The sequence below is a fragment of the Heterodontus francisci genome, chromosome 10 (assembly GCF_036365525.1).
Source record: "Heterodontus francisci isolate sHetFra1 chromosome 10, sHetFra1.hap1, whole genome shotgun sequence".
Lineage (NCBI taxonomy): Eukaryota > Metazoa > Chordata > Chondrichthyes > Heterodontiformes > Heterodontidae > Heterodontus > Heterodontus francisci.
Window position 1 is genome coordinate 41,425,549 of NC_090380.1, and position 15,854 is coordinate 41,441,402.

Consider the following 15,854-nt stretch of genomic DNA (forward strand, 5'->3'; position numbering starts at 1 on the left):
GAGGGGTCTCTTTCCAATAACGGTGTTGTCTGGCGATTATTCATATGACGTTAGCTCGGGAAATTGTGCTGAAGCTGACACAATATGAATACACAGAAGTCTCTGTTTTCTTGGGTTTCAGTTTTTGGGAAGTGGAGCAAGGCATCGATTAGATATACAAAAGCAAAATACTATGAATTGAGAACAAAGTGCCAGAAATACTCAGCAGGTCTGGCGGCATCTGTGTAGAGAGAAACAGAGTTAACGTTTCAGGTCTGTGATCCTTCATGAGAACCCCGATGAACAGTCACAGACTTAAAACGTTAACTCTGTCTCTCTTTGCATAGATGCTGCCAGACCTGCTGAGTATTTCCGGCACTGTCTCTTCTCATTTCAGAGTTCCAGCATCCGCAGTATTTTTGCTCTTATCAATATGGATGCTGGAAATCTGAAATAAAAACAAAATATTCTGGAAATGCTCAGCAAGTCAGGCAGTATCTGTAGAGAGAGAGAGAGACAAAATTAACCTTTCAGGTTGATGATGAAAAATCATCAACCTGAAACATTAACTCTGCTTTTCTCTCCACAGATGCTACCTGAACTGCTGAGTAGCTCCAGCATTTTCTGTTTCGATTTTGGTATTATGCTACCACGCTGAATTTCCACCAATACTTGCATGAAAGCATTAGTCAGTTTATATATTTTCAAAAAAATTGAAGGAGAAAATAACCAGTGATTGCTGCATAGAAATTGGTATCAATTTTTTCACCAAATGTAAATGTATATTTTTAAAATCATGTCTAGCACCTTTAAAGCTATATTTCAGAAAACATAATATGAAATATAAAATTCTCAATTTGAGACTTTTAATATTTATGAATGAGTATATATTCTGTACACTGTTTTATTGCTAGGCCTGAAAAAGATTTGTAACTTTTAGTAAGAATTACAAGTAGGTTAAGAAATGTTGCTTTCATGTGAGTTACTATTTTAAAGCAGAGCACAAATATGCATGTTATATAGTTATATTGTAACTTTATGCATGTGGAAATAGCACAGTTTTGTAATCAATTATTGGTTTAATTTCACTTTTCTCCCCCAAACAGAAGCAATATTCCATTCTCGCAGGCCATAAGAAGTTGTAAAATCTCAAACCAAAGCAAAAGTTTAAATATTGTAGTTTTCTCGAAAGTTCCATATTTAATTTGTGAATTAGAAAAGGCTGTTCCAAGCTTTTCTAACCATCTAAACCTTAATTGCATTTGAGAATCATAGAGGCTTTACTGCACAGAAGGCAGCCATTTGGTCTATCGACTCCATCCCAGCTCTCTGTAAAGCATGCCAGTCAATCCCATTCCCCACTCTATCCTGTAGCCCTGCAAGTTTTTTCACTCTAGTGCCCATTCAATTTCCTTTTGAAATCATGGATCAGCTCCTGTTACACCACCCTCGTAGGCAGCGAGTTTCAGGTCATTACCAGCACTTCCTACTTGTTTTGCTCTCCTTGCCAATGTGCATTGTAGCTTCCTGACAGTGGTCCCCTTGGAACTGGCATCTGAGTATTTGTGTTACAGGCTGTTCTGATATTAAGACAAGAACTAAAAGCACAGACAGGCCATGGCAAAACAAAAGGCACCAAAGTGCTAAAATTGAAAGTTGCAGTTTCCTCCTTTGCTTTCAAGATTTACAATATTTTAAAGTATGTCTTCAAGCTATTTTTTTCCTGTCATACGATTTAACACTTTTTTCTGAATGGGTTTCACCTTAAATGTTGTAACTATGTTTCTTTATAATTAAGTGATGGCTAAAATGTTTCAAATTGTTGAATACAATTCATCTGAAGTTTTCATAATATGTTTAGTTATTTTTTAAAAAGTATCTTTTTAACCTAACTCTCTTTGAAGCTAAGACATATATACTACAAAAGGCTCTATTAGTCTTGGGGAGACATGATGCCTTAATTAATCTTGAAAGATAGAAGCGGGTAGGTAGTTCTCCTGTTGGCCTGCCATATGCCTCAAAAAATATGATTTCAACTTATTACATAGATTTTCTAACTCGGTGTTAATGTAGTCCACTGATACAACCCCAACATTTATGTTGTATGAAAGCCTGGGCATTATTAATTTTAGTTAAGATGTATTGTGAATTACCAGTTGGTTAGGCTTTATTTACTTTGCCTCTAATGTAACATACCTGTGTGATCATAAATGCAATCTAAATTGTGATTCATGGGAAATATATTAAGTCAGCCACCTATTCCCAGTGAGAACCAACTTTGAAGCACAGCAATCCAGAATGAGTTTTATGGTTTGTGACTAAAATAGCCAATTTGCAGAAAAGTTAATAGCCAAAAAAAAGCTGTTAACTTATGGGAATGGACGTAAAGTGTGTGGTCTTACTGAGTAGTATAGCATCAAATGCTGTAATCTCACTATCTGTTGTCATGATTCATGCCCTAATGAAATTTGACATTCCAACCAATTTACCAATATATGCAGTGTTCCTTCAGTTATATCAGGACAGTTTAGAGTTGGGTTAAGATGTGCATGTTATTTGAATGCATTTCTCTTCTTGCAATCACTTTATTTTGATTTACAAAAATCTATCAAATTGCATGAGCTGACCGAGGATACACTGATATTGAAAAATAGACAGCCAGTCTGCTAGATCTTAAAAGGAGTCATTTACTAGAAAGGGTTACTAATTGTACTGAAAACTCCAAAACAAACTCAACAACTCCAGTGATAATATCAGAAGGGGAAAACTTTTGTAGTTTAGTACTCCACTGATTGGAGTTGAAGAACAAAATTTTATCTTTCCAGTGTGACTTTTTTTAAAAAAATGTAAGTTTTATAATCATAGGCAACATCTTATCTATAGTGTGTTCCATAGAAAAAATTTGCTTTTGTTAAAGGCATGTACCATTTTAAATCTGGATTCCTTGGACACCTTTTTTCAACATTGTAGGTCTGAATAATGTCACTTGAGAAGTGCACCAGTTGGGCTGAATTTTATCCAGCCAGCAGGTTTGGAGGTGTGGGGACTGAAAAATTGAGAGGGGACATGCTCACCTGGAAACCCAACATCATGACATCAATTCTGGATTTTGTCAGCAGTGGGAAAGGTCCAAGGCGGCATTGCGCTACGATGCAGTGGGACTGCAATTTGAATTGCTGAGCAGGTACTTAATATGCATTTGCATGGACCTCACTTCAATTTTATGAGGGGTTTTCAATTTAATCCAATGGCGCACGGGGATCATGTGCCTTCTGATCACCACCCTGTTAAAGGCGGCGGTACCAAGGCTTCAGTACTGCCCATGGAAAGCAGCCATGGGGAGCATTGGATGAATGCCGGAAGGGGAACAGGAGGGAGTGGTGGCCATTGCCCAACAGCAGTGCAGTCCTCCTGGCAAGGGTCGGTGCAGAGGGGTTGCAGCCCTCATGACGAGGGAGGGCTTCAACACGGGTGGTGGGCTCTCTGCAAGGGTGGGTGTTGAGGGGAGTGGAATGGGAAGGTTCCAAAGGCAAGATCCTTTCAAGGGGGAGTGAAAAGCTGGCGTGAGCCTCATACACCCAGTCTTTGTAGATCCCTGCGCTGCACAGCACACACTTAGAGGAAGGCAGGGCCAGCCACAGGCTGAGCAAGTTGGTGAAGATCGACTAGGAGAGCCACAGCAGCCGGCCACACCAATGTCCTTCGGAAGGAAATCTGCCGTCCTTACCTTGACTGGCCTACATGTGACTTCAGACCCAGAGCAATATGGTTGACTCTTAGCTGCCCTAGTAAGCCACTCAGTTCAAGGGCAATCAGGGATGGGCAACAAATGCTGGCCTTGCCACTGACTCCCATATCCCATGATGACAGAATAATATAAAAGAAAAGGAGCCTATTTGGGGCAGTGTATGTACCGGGCTCACCTCAACTACCTCCAAATGTCCAAGTACCAGTGTCTGCAAAGACTGCGGTTCTCTAGGGAGGCTGGACCAACTTATGTGCTATGCTGCAGGATGCGTTGCAACCCTTAGGCTTTGGTGGACATCCAGTGCCTGTGGGCCTGAAGATCACTGTGGCACTCAACTTTTATGCCTCCAGATCTTTCCAGGGATCCACTGGGGACATGTGTGGAGTCTCCCAAGCAGCAGCCCATCACTGCATGAAGTAGGTCACCAGTGCCCTGTTCAAGAGAACCGGAGACTTTGTGTGGTACTGGATTGACCTTGACAGGCAGGCGAGGGAGCCATCACTAGATTCTCCCAGGGTGCAAGGGATTGTTAATTGCTCACATGTGGCCATCAAGGCTCTCAAGGAGCAGCCAGCGGCCACTTTGGACCAGAAGGGCTTCCATTCCATCAGTGTACGACTGGTCTGCAACCACCGAAAGAGTTGCCTACAGGTGTATGCCCGCTTTCTGGGAAGTAGCACAACATATACATACCTTCGGCAGTCCCAGGTGCCTCAGCTTTTCTGGCTAACTTGCAGGGATGGATTATTGGGGACAAGGGGTACCCACTGAAGACATGGTTACTAATGCCTGTGAGGAACCCTCTAACTGCAGCCAAAGAGGGGTACAACACCTGTCATGGGTCCACCCAACAGACCATCGAGCAGGCCATTGGGTTACTGGATCGATCCACTGGAGCCCTGCAGTATGCCCCAGCTAGGGTCTCGTGGTGGTCTGCTGTGCTATCACTATCTCACTGCAGAGGGGGGAAGCCTTGCATCAAATGGACATGATTGAATGCCACTGCTCATCTGATGAGAAGGATGTGGATGAGGCCAAGCAGACAGTGCAGGATGATGAAGTCGTGGTACCGGAGGTGAGGGCCATTTAAAGATGCACAAGGGAGGTTCGGAACAATCACGTACCCGGCTGGTTCCTGCCACCATGCTGCCCGCTCAAAGTATACTCCATAAACACCTTACTGTATTCCCCATGTTGCCTCTTTCCTGTTGCACTCCTGTGTTTTGTGCCCAGGTGCACGCACAGAGCCAAGAAGGTGACCATATGCGTCCTGCCCCTGCACTGGCATCCCATTGAGGGAACAAGGGTGAAAGTGCATCTGAAGGGGCAGGAGGGAAAAGAATGAGAGATTCTCAACAATAAAAGTGTTTATTGGCACATTCACAATGCCCAATAACAAGACCAAGGTGCACACAGCTGTGAAACCCCAAGTGTGTCTAGGTGTTCCTCTTTATGCACTTCTGTGAGCTTCTATGAAGTGCTCCCCCTGTGCTGGCAGCTGAGGTGGAGGCAGGTTGCTGAACACGCTGTCCTGTGGTCTGGCATTACTTTGGTGGGCATCCTCTGGCTGCCTGAGGTGGCCAGAGGTGCAGGAGCCTCCTCTGTCATCATGGCTACTGGAGCTGAGCTCACTGGCAGAGGGACTGAAGAGCTACTGTCCACATTCATCACCTTGACGGAAGCCCAAGGAAGTGGAAATCAGTCTCTCCTACTCCCTTTCTAGACTCCCTGCTGACCACAAAAGGACAGGACCTGGAGAAGGCACCAGGCGCTTCGTCCTCCCTCTTGCCTTGCCACTGCTGGGTATGCATGCATCTTTGGGCTCTGGCTCTCCAGGAGGATCACCAACCTCTCGATGGTGGAAGCCTGGCGCTCGAATGCCAGAGACATGCACGAATGGCATGGATGGACTCCTCCCATTGTCCACACATGACTGCATATTACCTCTGGCAGCTCTGCCAGATGTTCCCTTACCTCTCTGCAGCTGCAGCATGTTCTGTGCTGCCGACACCAGAGGCTTGTCATCAGTTGGGGGCTCAGCATGGTTCAGGCCTCCCACAGCCCTCTGCTGTCAGTGGCATAACCTGTCACAGCCTCTGTCAGCTGCTCGGAGGCAAGTGTGGTGCTCTCACCCGCTTGTGACCCTGAATCGAAACCTGAGCACGTACCAGCATGGTGACAGCATCTGCACTGGTGGAGGGTGCAGGTGAATGGTGTTATGGTGCATCCTCTGATGATTTTTCTTCCTCGTCCTTGGAGGATAACAGGATTCCAACAACGCCAGCAGACCATCTTCCCTCCGAGGATCCACGACTTGCATGAGAAAACAAACATTTAGGGGTGCTGCAAGATATCTCAAAGGGTGGAGGTGGGCACATGAACACAATGCCTCCTCACTCTCTTGTGTGGACAGTCCAATCTCCATCTGCTATGAAATGGCTGCTTTAGGAGCTCGCTCGTTCCAGGTTGCCTCCTCTGCCAGGGTCAGTTCTCGGATGTCCGAGATCCCACCTCCAGTCTTCGCACTTTCCCTAATGCCGTGGGGTTTATTTTCTCCTGTGAGCAGAAAGAGGGACATTATTAGTCTTTCCAGAGACCAGCAGGATACGTGTTCTGGTGGCAGCCCTTTGGCCCTGATGGGAGCTCCCAAATGCCTCCTCGTGTCTGCTCTCAAGGGAGGTGCAGGGGGCAAGCTAGGGCAGAAGGCCAGCTGTCTTGGAGATGCAGCCATGCATCTGACCTAATCTGCTGTTGCCTCAGACCCTTGCCACTCCCTTTGCAACCATACCCTGACCATGTCACGCTCCCTCCCGTGTGGCCACATGCAAGCCTCAATGATGAGAGGGGTATGTAGGACTCACAGCGGAGCGAAGAAGGTCATTGACTTTCTTGCAGCACTGGATCCAGTTTTGGCTTCTGATCTCCTCTGGCATCTCCATCAAGGCTTGCTTGGTTAGGGGGAGGATCTCTTCCTGCCGTCCCTTGGGATGAGGACCTCCTGCCTTTCCCTTAGAGCCTGAAGGAGAGGCCGGAAGGAGGAATTGCTGAAACGAGGGCCATCTAGTGTCTTTTCCCTGCTCTCTTTTGGCTCCTGGTCAGCTCCTGGCCTTAGGAGGCATTGCTCAACAGCATAGGGACTCCAGCCAGAGGTGTCAACCGCACAGGGTCTACAGTCAGCAGCACAGAGGAAAACCAGCATCAAACTCATGAAGTGAAGCAGCAGTTTAAGCAGGGCTGGCAGCACTTTAAATATGGTGCCAGAACCTGCATTTGTTTCAGCTGACGTGCCATCGGTTATCTCGTCAGTTGCCCTATCCTCCAATGGGCCGGATCCCGTGCCTCCTGCATTCAAATGAGTTCGCTGCTGCGTGATAGCGGTCGGCCAGCCGACCACATGACTTGCAGCGATGTCATCCTCATCCGGTTCTGCTGCAGGGACCCACGATGGGCTAGTGAAATTCAGCCCGTTGCCTACTTTTGTGAGCGTTGATGGTAAAATATTATTCTTCCTGATGGCTCAGCTAGTAAAGATAGTGGATGGCTGAGTGTACAGAACAGAAAATTTCCAGGTTTGATCCCTGCTCTATGCTGAATTAAGTGAGCTGTGTTTGGTATCGGGTTGTTAGAATTCAACTCAACATCCGATGCTGGGGAGGGGAAATCAGCCAGAATTCCTACTCCTAATTTCTATCCAGTATGTTCCTTGACACCCATTTCCAAGAAGTATATCTGTCAGAATGAACAGCTACCTGTCTGGGCTTAGTTGTGAAGACTGGCTACTTAAGTGAGGTACGGGAGAGCAACTGGTGCTCATGAAAACATTCTCCAGCTTTCTAGCTTGCCCCCTGCACCTCCAGAGGGACAAAATTGGTGAAAATTAAAGGACTAGGGGAAAAGGAAAAAATTTTTTTGAAGGTAATTGAATACTTGTTGTACAAAAATACAGCTTAAAATATTTATCAAACTTCAAAATGTCATAGCATACAGGATCTTTGTTGTTTTACATCAGACAGCAACTATTAGGTAAGTTTCTTAGCACTAGACAATTCCTGTTCAAATAAAGAAACCATGTTAAGAGTCAAATGGTGTGTCTATAACTGGGATTTTTAGAAAATTGTAGCAATTTCAATAGAATTCTGTAAAGGGCTATGTAAACAGATTTGCACTGTGTGTGTATATAGTATTGGTTCCATTAAGATTTTTGAGTGTACTTGTAGTTGCAGGTGTTCCTTGCATGCATATAAATGTCTATTGTGTAACATACAGGTATAGATGTAGAATATGTATGAACGAAATGGAAAAGCCAACATGAACAGCTGCTAGTTTGCCATTGGATGGCTTTATAATCAGGAACCGTATTCCCACCTACGTTTATTTAACCAGCATTGTAAGCTGCATCTTGCACATTCTGCTGTGTACTAATGTACCCTGAATTGGTCCCTCAATGCATTCACAAATCACAATTTAACTCCCTTAAACGGAGTCTCTTGACCATGTAATATGAATTATGTTTTTCCCCCATATAAAGGAACTTGATGATTTATTACAAACCATGGAGTGGGCTGAGCCTGCAGAACACCTCCTCTTCTAGTGGGCGAGTTAAATATCAGATCACATATCTTACATATATATTCTTGCAATGCTGGAAAGTTGTCAGATGGAAGAGATTAAACGTTCCACACATTTAATCGAAGATATAGTTATCTTAGAATACTTAGATCATATAAAGCACAACGACTCTCACTGTGGTTTTGTTTTAAGTAGCACATTAAAATAACTTGTGTTGCATTTTCTTGTTGCAATGTTAGGGTGCCTACTAATGTTCTGATGGCAAATCAGGGAATTTGCTACAACTTATTGTAAAATTGACATTTGAACCACTGCACTAATTTGATCAACCTATCAACAAACTGTTCAGTTCCCAAAAAAATCAACATACTGAAAGTGAGCATAAATAGTTGTAATTGTCAGTTACTGTAGCTATAAATATGATTTAATGTACTTACAACCACTGGGATCTGCATAATTTCTAAAGTATCCAAAAGCAATATGTAATTTCAGAAAATGTGGCTTTTTAATTAAATGGCCTCCTTTGCTGTAACAATTCTGTGATTCACACAATAGATATCAAGGAGGCCATTGTTTAGGTGACAGTCGCTGTTTGACAATTTTTATAAACTAATTCTCCAAAAGCTTCTGTGAGATTTCCTGTCCTTGCAAAAAAAAAAACGATAAAACATGATTGGAACTAGATGAGTAAAGGAGTTCTCATAGCGTCAGAGTTATACAGCATAGAAACAGGCCCGTCGTGTCCGTGCCAGACATCAAGCATCTATCTATTCTAATCACATTTTCCAGCACTTGGCCCGTAGCCTTGTACGCTAAGGCATTTCAAATGGTCATCTAAATACTTCTTAAATGTTGTGAATATGTCCAGTCTCTCTTCATAGCTGAAATGCTCCAGCCCAGGAACATCCTGGTGAATCTCCTCTGCACCCTCCCCAGTGCAATTACATCCTTCCTATAATGTGGTGACCAGAACTGTACACAGTACTCCAGCTGTGGCCTAACTAGTTCTGTAGAGATCTTTTAAAAATCAATAAAACTATTAAGATATTCCTCCAATAAGTGTGTTTTCCATCTGTATTTAAGCAATAAGCAAAATGCAATATTCAGGTTTGTGTAAACGGTGATACATTGGCCAGGACCAGAATTCTGAAAGTGATGGAAAAATTGTTTAGGTTTACAACTTAATTGATATGAATCTCATTGCTTCTGATAATTTTACTGATTTTTTTTCTCTTAAAAGATCTCCAAGGAGTTCTATAATGAATCTAGTTCCAATCATTTTAGTGTTTTTTTAGTTTCTGATCCTCTTTACCACTTAAAAAGTAATCAGTTTAATTAAAAAGCCACATTTTCTTAAATTACATATTGCATTTGGATACTTTAGAAATTATGTAGATCCCAGTGGTTGGAAGTACATTAAATCATATTTATAGCTATAGTAACTGAAAGTTACAACTATTTATGCTCACTTTCAGTATGCCGATTTTTTTTGGAACTGATTATTTAATTATCTAAACTTTTTATAATGAGTTAAGTTTCTTACAAAAATAACTTTAGCGTAGTTCTTTTAAATAGACTGGAATTGCAGTGAAATGCAATGGATCCTCTTACAAAGTGATTAGAACATCTTAAGGTATATATGTTTGAGTTCCCATACATTATGGGCATTTTAAAAGAAAGTTAAAATATTTAAGATTATGGAAAAGTTTTATTTGGGAAAGCTACTCAGTCTAAATAGACTTTATCCATTGTTTGCTTCTTAAAGATGTAATCATTTTCCTCCATTTCATTTGAGGCTATAAGTGGGGAGATGCAGCTTTACTGTCATGAGATCTGTTTTAAGGAAATATTTATTGGAGAAGGGAATGATGTTGTGGAATTCTAATATTTAGCCCCACCTTTGAAGTTACGCTAATACCTTAAGTACAATACTGAACCTATTCAGAAAAATGACTTTATAGGAACTAGTTAAATCACTTCACTTTTTTTTTTACAGTGGGGATGTGTTTTATTTCACGTATTAGCCAGCGATTTAAGACTGTAATGAATATTCATATGCTTAATTGTTTAAAATACATCAATAAAAAGATTTTGCTGTTCAAACTGTGCTTTTTTAATTAAATTATATCATGATTTAATTACAAGATTTCTTGCCAAAGTTCTTTAAAAATAATGATAGCCAATATAATTTTTGGACTCTACCACAAGGTATGTGAGGTACCAATGGACTGACCTGCCTAGTGCCCTGGAAGGTTCTTTCCACTGCTCAACTAATTCCTCAACAGTGAATTTGAGTTAAGGGAGAATCCTCTAACTGATGCATATTTCCAGTACACTGCCAAGATTTTTCTTAAATTGGTTAGTATTTTATTTCTGTGTCTGAAAATCAGGGAGAATTTCAGCAACTTTCTTCCTGAGGTGTTGTATGCGTTCTTCCTTTTTCACCTCCTCCTTGATGAGTATCGGCAAACTTTTCCATGCTCTGAAAGCTGTCTTGACTATCCTTCTGCAGATGGAGAATACAAAGGAATTAGGGATGCAATGGAAATACACTCCTCGGTATTGGAAGATAATTTACCATCAACTTGATTTCAGACTGATAATGCAAATAAGATTCAGAACAATTGTATTTCTGTAATTTGGAAAGATCTAAAATCAGCACTGTGTGGGTTAGAGATGCCAACAGTTAAAGGAATTGTCCACTACCTCTGATTATGTTTTGTTCCAATTCTTTCTTTTTCCCATGATGCATTCTTTTCCTGTGTCACATAATCAAACCAGGCAGTAAAAGTGGTTCTTCTTAGAGCTGTCAAATAGTGTTGACTTGCTTTTTCTTCCATACTGGTGGAGTAATCCTTGCACTGCATTAAAATAGTTTGTAGATTTTAACTTGTGCTGATGACTATTCCATTAGCTGTCTAGTTAAAAACTGTATTTTTTTCCCTCAAAAAACAAATGCACTTTCCACATCTATTTAAAGTTAATTGGTTTGAAGGATAATTTAGTGAAGTGAAGCTACTTAAATGTATGTTTTGTTATCTTATAAACTCAAGCTCTGCATTTACTTAAATAAAAGCAAAATACTGCAGATGCTGGAAATACGCAGCAGGTCTGGCAGCATCTGTGGAGAGAGAAGCAGAGTTAATGTTTTAGGTCAGTGACCCTTCATCAGAACTTCTGATGAAGGGTCACTGACCTGAACATTAACTCTGCTTCTCTCTCCGCAGATGCTGCCAGACCTGCTGCGTATTTCCAGCATTTCTTATTATCTCTGCATTTACTTGATGTATTAAAACATAATCCTTTTAGGTATCGGAATCTTTAGTGAAGCACATCCTGTTAAATATAATTTATTAACCATTTTGAACTCCAATTTTAAATAGCAGCACCTTGAATTCAAACTTAAATCAGGTACAGTGTTTAATCCCTCTAATCAGGATTTGAAATACTAACATCTGTCGCAATAGTCAATGCATAGTAAACAACTTTGCATCTAATATGTGCTTCAGTACAGGAAACAATCTGAACTCTAACTTTAAACAGAAAACACCTTGCCAATCGCAAACTAAGAATGTCCTTGAATGAACTTAAGACTGAATTTGCTTACCATGCAGACTAAACAAAATGGTTGCTTTATAGAGGCTTGTGTAACTTTTTAAAAAATAAAGTATAGTTACCCTATTGAAACAGCAGTATCACTGTTGGAGATTAAAGAGGCAACTTTCCTGTTGATTCGTACACTCTTAAATTTAACGTGGTGTGAATTTAAAACGCTGGTAGTATTGGCACCCAATTCTCAAGCAATTGCGCAGAAGCACCAGAAATGACTGATCCTGTTCATACTATTACTCACATCAACTTCTTGGGTATACATATCTGTAGCAATATTTTTGATTATAGGTATTGTCCTTATAATGTATGTGACTATCCATCTTCATTAGAATATTTAGGTGCTTGACGGCTGGCACAGACACGATGGGCCGAAGGGCCTGCTTCTGTGCTGTATAACTCTATGACCCTAAAAGGGTCATGTTACTGGACTAGTGAGCTGGAGACATGACTTCAAATCCCAGCAAGACAGCTAGGGAATTTAAATTAAATGCAATTATACAAGGCCTTAGTGAGGCCACACCTGGAATATTGTGTGCAGTTTTGGTCTCCTTATCTGAGGAAGGATATTCTTGCTATAGAGGGAGTGCAGCGAAGGTTTACTAGACTGATTCCTGGGATGGCGGGTCTGACGTATGAGGAGAGATTGAGTTGATTAGGATTATATTCGCTGGAGCTGGGAAGAGTGTGGGGGGATCTAATAGAAACCTATAAAATTCTAAAAGGAGATGCAGGAAGGATGTTCCCGATGGTGGGGGAGTCCAGAACCAGGGGTCATAAGTCTAAGGATATGGGATAAACTTTTCAGGACTGAGATGAGGAGAAATTTCTTCGCCCAGACAGAGGTCAGCCTGTGGAATTCGTTACCAGAGAAAGCAGTTGAGGCCAAAACATTGTACGTTTTCAAGAAGGAGTTAGATATAGCTCTTGGGTGTAAAGGGATCAAAGGGTATGGGGCGAAAGCGGGAACAGGTTACTGAGTTGGATGATCAGCCATAATCAAAATGAATGGCGGAGCAGGCTTGAAGGGCCGAATAGCCTACTCCTATTTCCTATGTTTCTAAATTAAATAAATCTGGAATAAAATGCTAACATTAGTAATGGTGATCGTGAAACTACTGGATTGCTGTTTAAAACCTATCTAGTTCACTAATGTCATTTAGGGAAGGAAATCTGCCATATTTGCCTAGTCTGGCCCTAAGTGTGACTCCAGACCCACAACAATGTGGTTAACTCTTCCCTGCCCTCTAGCTGTGACAAGGAGTCAGCTTTTATTTTATTTTATTCATACATGGGATGTGGGCATCGCTGGCTAGGCCAGCATTTATTGCCCATCCCTAATTGCCATTGCTGATAGGAAGGGTGTTCCAGGATTTTGACCCAGCGACAGTGAAGGAACGGCGATATAGTTCTAAGTTAGGATGGTGTGTGGCTTGGTGGGGAACTTGCTGGTGTTCCTGTGCATCTGTTGTCCTTCTACACACTGAAATTTAAATGTCACTTGAAAATGTTAACCTACTAAGAAAAACAGACTAAATATCAAATATACCTCAATATACCCATTACAATTTGGTGTAGGATATACCCACCTTTAGCCAGTTGTTGAAAAACCTTTGAAGAAGAATCCCATGGTACACTTTTTCAGCTTTGAAATTCTTTTCAGCTAGTGACTCTGTTACAGTCTGATGCCAGGTATGTAGACATAGGTGTAGGATTGAAGAGTTGTGGTAATCTTTTGCTAACTATATGGTCATAAAAACAAAGCATTCTATAAGCAACACGTTGAATTTATATAGCACCTTTAATGTAATTAAAGTGACCCAAGGCATTGCACAGGATTTTTATAAAGCAAAATTTGACACAGCCACATAAGGCAATATTAAAGCAGATCTTTAAAAACTTAGTCAAAGAGGTAAAATTTTAAGGAGTGTCTTAAAAGGAGGAAAGAAGAGGTGGTGAGGTTTGAGGAGGGAATTCCAGAGCTCAGAACCTAGGCAACTGAAGGCACAGCCATGAATGGTAGAGCGACTAAAATTGGGAATGCTCAAGAGACAGAATTAGATGAGTGCAGATATCTGAGGGGTGGGGTGGGGGGTTTGCTGGAGGACATTACAGAGATAGGGAGGGGACAAGGCCAACGAGGGATTTGAAAACAAAGATGAGAGTTTTAAAATCGGGGTATTGCTTAACCAGGAACCACCGTAGGTCAGTGAGCACAGGGATGATGGGTGATTAGGACTTGGTGCGAGTAAGGACACAGACAGCAGCTATTTGGATGACCTCATATACCATGTCCGTTTACAACTTAAACAATGGGGCACCCAGGTAAAGGTGAGGCAGCTGTGGATGAAAGAAATGGCTTTTGGGGAATGGAGGTCCTGATACTCAGCAGCCGTAGCAGCAGAGAAACTGCTATATCTCTGAGATTGAATCCTTTCATGGCTGTATCTTGGGGATCATCTCTGCTGCTATGGATGCCGAGTAAGGAACTCCTCATTCTACCTCAGTTTACATTCAGGCACTCACTACACTTGGCTCCACTGTGTAATTTTTCATCTCCAGCCCAGGTGTTTCCAGTCCTTCCTCATATCTTATAGCTCCAACACTAGTGTTGTTTCTTGGTCTTGATTGTTAAAATATAACAGAACTTACCTTCATGTTTTGCTTGGAAATTTCTACAAGTTTCTTCCAGGGCAATAGGCCCCGCTTTTGTAGAAGAAAATGCTGATGGTGCTTTTCTGCAGCAGACTGGAATTGTCGCTCTTTTTCCAACCTCAGTTGCTTCTCAACCTCTCTCTGAAATTACAATAGAAAAATCAGGTACACTCAGTATTAGACATTTGTAAAACTTCTGTTGCTTTATCCACACTTAGTGCTGTAATTAATGTTGATTTTTTTATCAAAGCAATGTTTGAATCTTGTGTTACTCCTTGAAGATTTTAATCAAACCACAAAAATTAACTTATATTTACTTAAACTACTTTAGGTATTTTTGAAACCAACATACAAGATCTCATAAAACTTGAAACAAAGAAAAGAACTTTCTACTACAGACTGAACTCTAGCTTTACTCTCTTCATTACTTTTGTTTTACTCCATCCAGGTTGTCAGTAAAGAGGGGCAAACAGCATCTCCCAGTGGCAGAGACAAACCACTGCAGCTTTAGAATCTCAATCCATTAAAAAACAAGTAGGAAATGATTTCAAATGTAATATTTCCTAAGTGAAATATTTTATTTTTGGGTTTTAAAGATATTTCAATTTATGATGGGTTGGTTATGGTTTGTACTTTTTGCATGATTTCCAACCAGATAACATGTTAATCAAAATTAAATGGTGCAAAAATAATTTATGTGGAAATGAGTTGTGCCCATAACTGTGCAATGCTCAAGTATCCACAAGCTTTGATGTCACTTCAACACTCCCTTCGTCTGAAGCAGTCCCCGTCCACAAAATGGCCATAGTCTCAGGTCAAAAAAGCTTTTCCACCAATTGTGCTCAGTGTGGGGGCCGGGGTGGTGGGGGGGGGGGGGGGGGGGGCGTTGTGGGAGTTCCTACTATGGCATGTATGGTCATGTTAATCCAGTGTTAATCACCTGATCAGTTGAAGCCACAGGTCTGCCCTGCTAGAAATTAGAACTACTGACCATGTGGTCTCCAGCCTCGCTCTAAAGGAGTTTTTTTTTCATTTAACTTTTATATTTTTTATTCTTTCATGGGATGTGGGCATCGCTGGCAAGGCGAGAATTTGTTGCCCATCCCTAATGGCCCTACACAAATGAATGGCTTGCTAGGCCATTTCAGAGGGCAGTTAAGAGTCAACCATATTGCTGTGGGTCTCGAGTCACAAGCAGGCCAGACCAGATAAGGACGGCAGATTTCCTTCCCCAAAGGACATTCGTGAACCAGTTGGGTTTTCATGGCAATCAATGATAGTTTCAATGCACCAT

At 41.6% G+C, this 15,854-nt stretch overlaps 1 protein-coding gene across 2 annotated transcripts in view; it reads right to left on the reverse strand.

The window, feature by feature from the left end:
• Positions 1 to 10,640: 10,640 nt before the first annotated feature.
• The window catches only part of ccdc191 (coiled-coil domain containing 191), a 47,765-nt gene continuing 42,551 nt past the window's right edge, over positions 10,641 to 15,854 (reverse strand). Inside the window, exons 14-17 of one of the 2 annotated variants that reach the window (XM_068040484.1) lie at positions 14,558 to 14,701; positions 13,495 to 13,647; positions 11,003 to 11,157; positions 10,641 to 10,802 (exon numbers count right to left, since the gene is read on the reverse strand). In XM_068040484.1, coding sequence (XP_067896585.1) covers positions 10,664 to 10,802; positions 11,003 to 11,157; positions 13,495 to 13,647; positions 14,558 to 14,701 — 591 coding nt within the window. In that variant the 3' untranslated portion in view covers positions 10,641 to 10,663. The remainder of the gene's footprint in view (positions 10,803 to 11,002; positions 11,158 to 13,494; positions 13,648 to 14,557; positions 14,702 to 15,854) is intronic. The other variant, XM_068040485.1, reaches the window with a different exon arrangement.